Genomic DNA, 3,525 nt, shown 5'->3' with positions numbered 1-3,525 from the left:
ACATCAAAGTGATTTAATCATATGAATGATTAATCTTGGAGATAGGATGCATTATTTTTAGTATATTAAATATATTTTTTATGTATATTTTTTTAAGAGAATGAAAAAGACTAGACTCACTTGATTGAAGATTTGTATGATCTCATTCTTTGGTCAAAGATTCAATTTCACAAATATCTCATAGTGGTTCCAACCGATAGAGCCATAAAGGGCTCACTTTTTAACATTTTAAATTTATTTTTAATTATGTATGTTAATGTATAAGATCTAATTTATTAATTCTTCTTCAATATCTCTCAATAGTAGTCTTCTCTCGTTATGTTTCTCCTTTGTTGGTACATTTTCTACCCTAATTTGTAAGAATATGAATTAGAAAATTTGTATCCATATAATACAAAATAAAAATGCTAGTTTTTTTAGTTTCCTCTCTTCCCCTCTTCCAACTACCCCTCTTTGTGATTCTCTCGCTCATTGAGATTGGAGAAGAGAAACCGCACCTAACGTTGTCATATTGATCCGGTTGGTTTGGTGTTAGTATGCTCTTTACTTGAGTAAGTTCAAATGTTGATACAATTGTTCGTATTATGTCCAATCAAAATAGAAAATTTTATTATTTTTGAGTAATAGTGAGTTAAATACCTCTACCATTTCGCTTCCACGATAAACATTAAGTTTAGCTTTTATTTTGATGTGTTTATGGTTATAAATTTTTCAACCCTTCAATTATTTACAACTATTCTCGATTAGGTGATGAAAAGTATGATTTATTTTTTTTCTTTTGTTCTATAGCTAAAAATGTTCATTTAGTTTTTGATAAATGATAATGATTGATTTTTTTTTTTGTATCTAGTTTTGTCCTTTTGTACATGTATTTTTTATTTATTTCCTTTTGGGGCTTCACATATGATGATGAGTTGAGGATGAGAGCATGATTCATTCTGTTATTGTCCCATTTCATTATTTTTATTTCTCAATTTTATTTTTATTTTAAGTATCTTTCTTCTTTCTTAAACAATTTTGAATTTATTTTCATCTTTCATTAAATAATTTTGATATTTATCAATTGAAAAATATTTATTATCAAAACATTTACATCTCAAAAAATAAGAAATTTAATTTTATATAAAAATTTATTGTTAAAAACTAATACTTTAATTTGTTTATAAAAAAAATTAAAATTCACTATTGTCTATCCTAAATCTGAATGAAAATGGGTGAAGAAATTTTTGACCATTCTATCAGCCTCATGAAAATTTCTCATCAACTATCAAGATAAAATCAGGAAATGCTTACAAAGACTTGTCAAAACGTCCAATGTTCTTAGATTTATTATACTACTGGAGAAAATCCCTACATTCAACTAAGATTTAAATTTTAGATGTATGATTAACAGGGACAAGTGTTTTTTTTTTTTTTTTTATGTTCGTTCAATATGTAGAAAATCAACTAATTAGATAAACAATCTTCATTAATTTGTTAAACTAAATAAGTAAGCTGTATATTGTATGCAATTCGTTAATATTCATTAAAACAAAATGTGAATTATTTATGAATTATATTCATCAATAAAATTCTCATCACTATGATAAATAAAAAAGCAAATTCTTAAAATAAAACTCATTAACTAACTAAATATGTTTAAAATATAAAAAAATTCAAATAAGCTTAATTAAAATCTTGATAGCACTTACATGAATTATGTTCAAATCAAACTTAAACAAAACTCAAACTCATAAAAAAAAAAAAAAATCAAATAAACAATCCTGTCAATGTTTTGTTTAATTTAATATTGACTTAATTGGACTTAATTAGCCTATTAAAAAATAAGTTTGAATAGCATGATGTTTGATTGTACTTATATCGTTTACATCCCTACAGTTGGACGAACCGAGTTTACATAAATACAGCATGCTCAATTCTGTGTCACGTGAAGCATAACTTGTGAGTTGAATAATTCTTCCTTAGCATCACCTACAAACAAGGTTAGGTTATGTTCAACCTAACTCAATTGAATCCAAATTAGACTAGACCGAGGTAGGTTCATGTGTAATTGCAAATTTGAGTTAGATCAATTGCAAATAAACTGGATTTACTCATATCTTGTTCACATCCCTTATTTGTTTTTCTTTATAAAAACACACACACACGTAAATTAATAAATACAATTTTATATTTAAACTGGTTGCGTTCAATCTTAACCCAGTCAATCCTAACCCACCGATCAAATCAACCGGCCCAACTTATATGGGCTCCGTCCAATGGGCATAACGGAAGCCCTCGAGGCCGAACTATTTATGAGCAGACAATGGTGTCTCTCCTCAACCCTAGTTTTTTCCTTCCTGCGCTGCCGCCCTTCATCCATTACATCTGCTACTCTCCTTGTTTCTCACGGTTTTTCCGTCGATCTCCCGCCGAAATGGTAAATCCTTACTTGTTAACGGTTTTGGGCATTGCAAATTATGATCGTGTCGTTTTATTTTTAATTTTTCAATTGCTCCTGGGCTCTGTACTAGGTTCTTCCCAACGACATCGATCTGTTGAACCCTCCCGCTGAGCTCGAGAAGAGGAGGCACAAGCTCAAGCGCCTCGTGCAGTCTCCAAACTCCTTCTTCATGGTACAGTTTGCCCTTCCCGATGCAAATACTTTGTTTTCCTTTATCTTTCTTTTCAGATTGTCTAATTACTCCGATCATGCAATCTGCAGGATGTTAAATGCCAAGGGTGTTTCAACATGTAAGCACCCATTTTCCCAACAGCTTACTTTTGGCCTTTACTTCGGGCATTATGTTTTTGAATTTATGTATCAAAATTAGTTATGTCTTTTTTTCTGGATTTTACGTTTCAAAATTTTCTTTTTGATGGCTATTTTGCAGAACCACTGTGTTCAGCCACTCTCAGACAGTCGTGGTGTGTGGCAATTGCCAGACCGTGCTCTGCCAGCCGACCGGCGGGCGTGCCAGGCTCACAGAGGGCTGCTCCTTCAGACGGAAGGGTGATTGAACTTATCTACAATTTCTCCTTAATGGTTGAAGAAGTTCACATGTAAGGTCTGAGCTGTTTCTTTGAATTTTTGGATCATGCGATGTTAGGTTGGTAATTTAAATGTCTTGGGGCTATTTTCTTGTCTGCCTTTGCTTTTGCTAAAGCTTTGTTGAAAACTCATTTTTGTCGATTGCAATTGTGTCCTGGGATTAGTTTTGTCATAAACGGGTATTTACTCTTAAGAAGATGATGAATTGAGTTAATTCTCTTTAGTTAACTTGTCCTACTTCTCTATTGTGTTGTTCTACAGCTTGTCTTCATTCCAAAGCAGGGGCTTCAGAATTAACTTGTTTTCTGAACTTTTAAAGCTTGAGTTGTAGTCAACAGTCATGTCAGAATGTGTCCTAATGGTTAAGAGTTCTTGATGTTACAGTTTATCCAATTGAGCCAGTTAGATTGGTTCACCCCTGATGAGTTGGTCGCCCCAAATTTTGCTGTGTCATTGAGATCGGTTTGTCCAATTTGGTTGGTCATTGGTCTGCC

The 3,525-nt window shown here is 31.9% G+C and overlaps 1 protein-coding gene across 1 annotated transcript; it reads left to right on the top strand.

The window, feature by feature from the left end:
- The first annotated feature begins 2,287 nt into the window (after nucleotides 1–2,287).
- LOC121967350 (40S ribosomal protein S27-2-like) lies at nucleotides 2,288–3,245 on the top strand. Its single transcript, XM_042517543.1, has 4 exons — nucleotides 2,288–2,419; nucleotides 2,514–2,615; nucleotides 2,705–2,733; nucleotides 2,874–3,245. The coding sequence occupies exons 1-4, from the start codon at nucleotides 2,306–2,308 to the stop codon at nucleotides 2,998–3,000; spliced, it is 372 nt and encodes a 123-aa protein (XP_042373477.1). The 5' UTR covers nucleotides 2,288–2,305; the 3' UTR covers nucleotides 3,001–3,245.
- Nucleotides 3,246–3,525: the final 280 nt, after the last annotated feature.

The sequence above is a fragment of the Zingiber officinale genome, chromosome 1B (assembly GCF_018446385.1).
Source record: "Zingiber officinale cultivar Zhangliang chromosome 1B, Zo_v1.1, whole genome shotgun sequence".
Taxonomy (NCBI): domain Eukaryota; kingdom Viridiplantae; phylum Streptophyta; class Magnoliopsida; order Zingiberales; family Zingiberaceae; genus Zingiber; species Zingiber officinale.
Note: the sequence above shows the minus strand (reverse complement) of the source record. Positions and strands in the feature narration are given on the sequence as shown.

Coding starts and splice junctions, on each gene's coding strand:
- LOC121967350 (XM_042517543.1), top strand. CDS start 2,306: ATGGTGTCTCTCCTCAACCCTAGTTTTTTCCTTCCTGCGCTGCCGCCC. Junction 2,420..2,513: donor GTCGATCTCCCGCCGAAATG/GTAAATCCTTAC, acceptor GCTCTGTACTAG/GTTCTTCCCAACGACATCGA. Junction 2,616..2,704: donor CTCCAAACTCCTTCTTCATG/GTACAGTTTGCC, acceptor TGCAATCTGCAG/GATGTTAAATGCCAAGGGTG.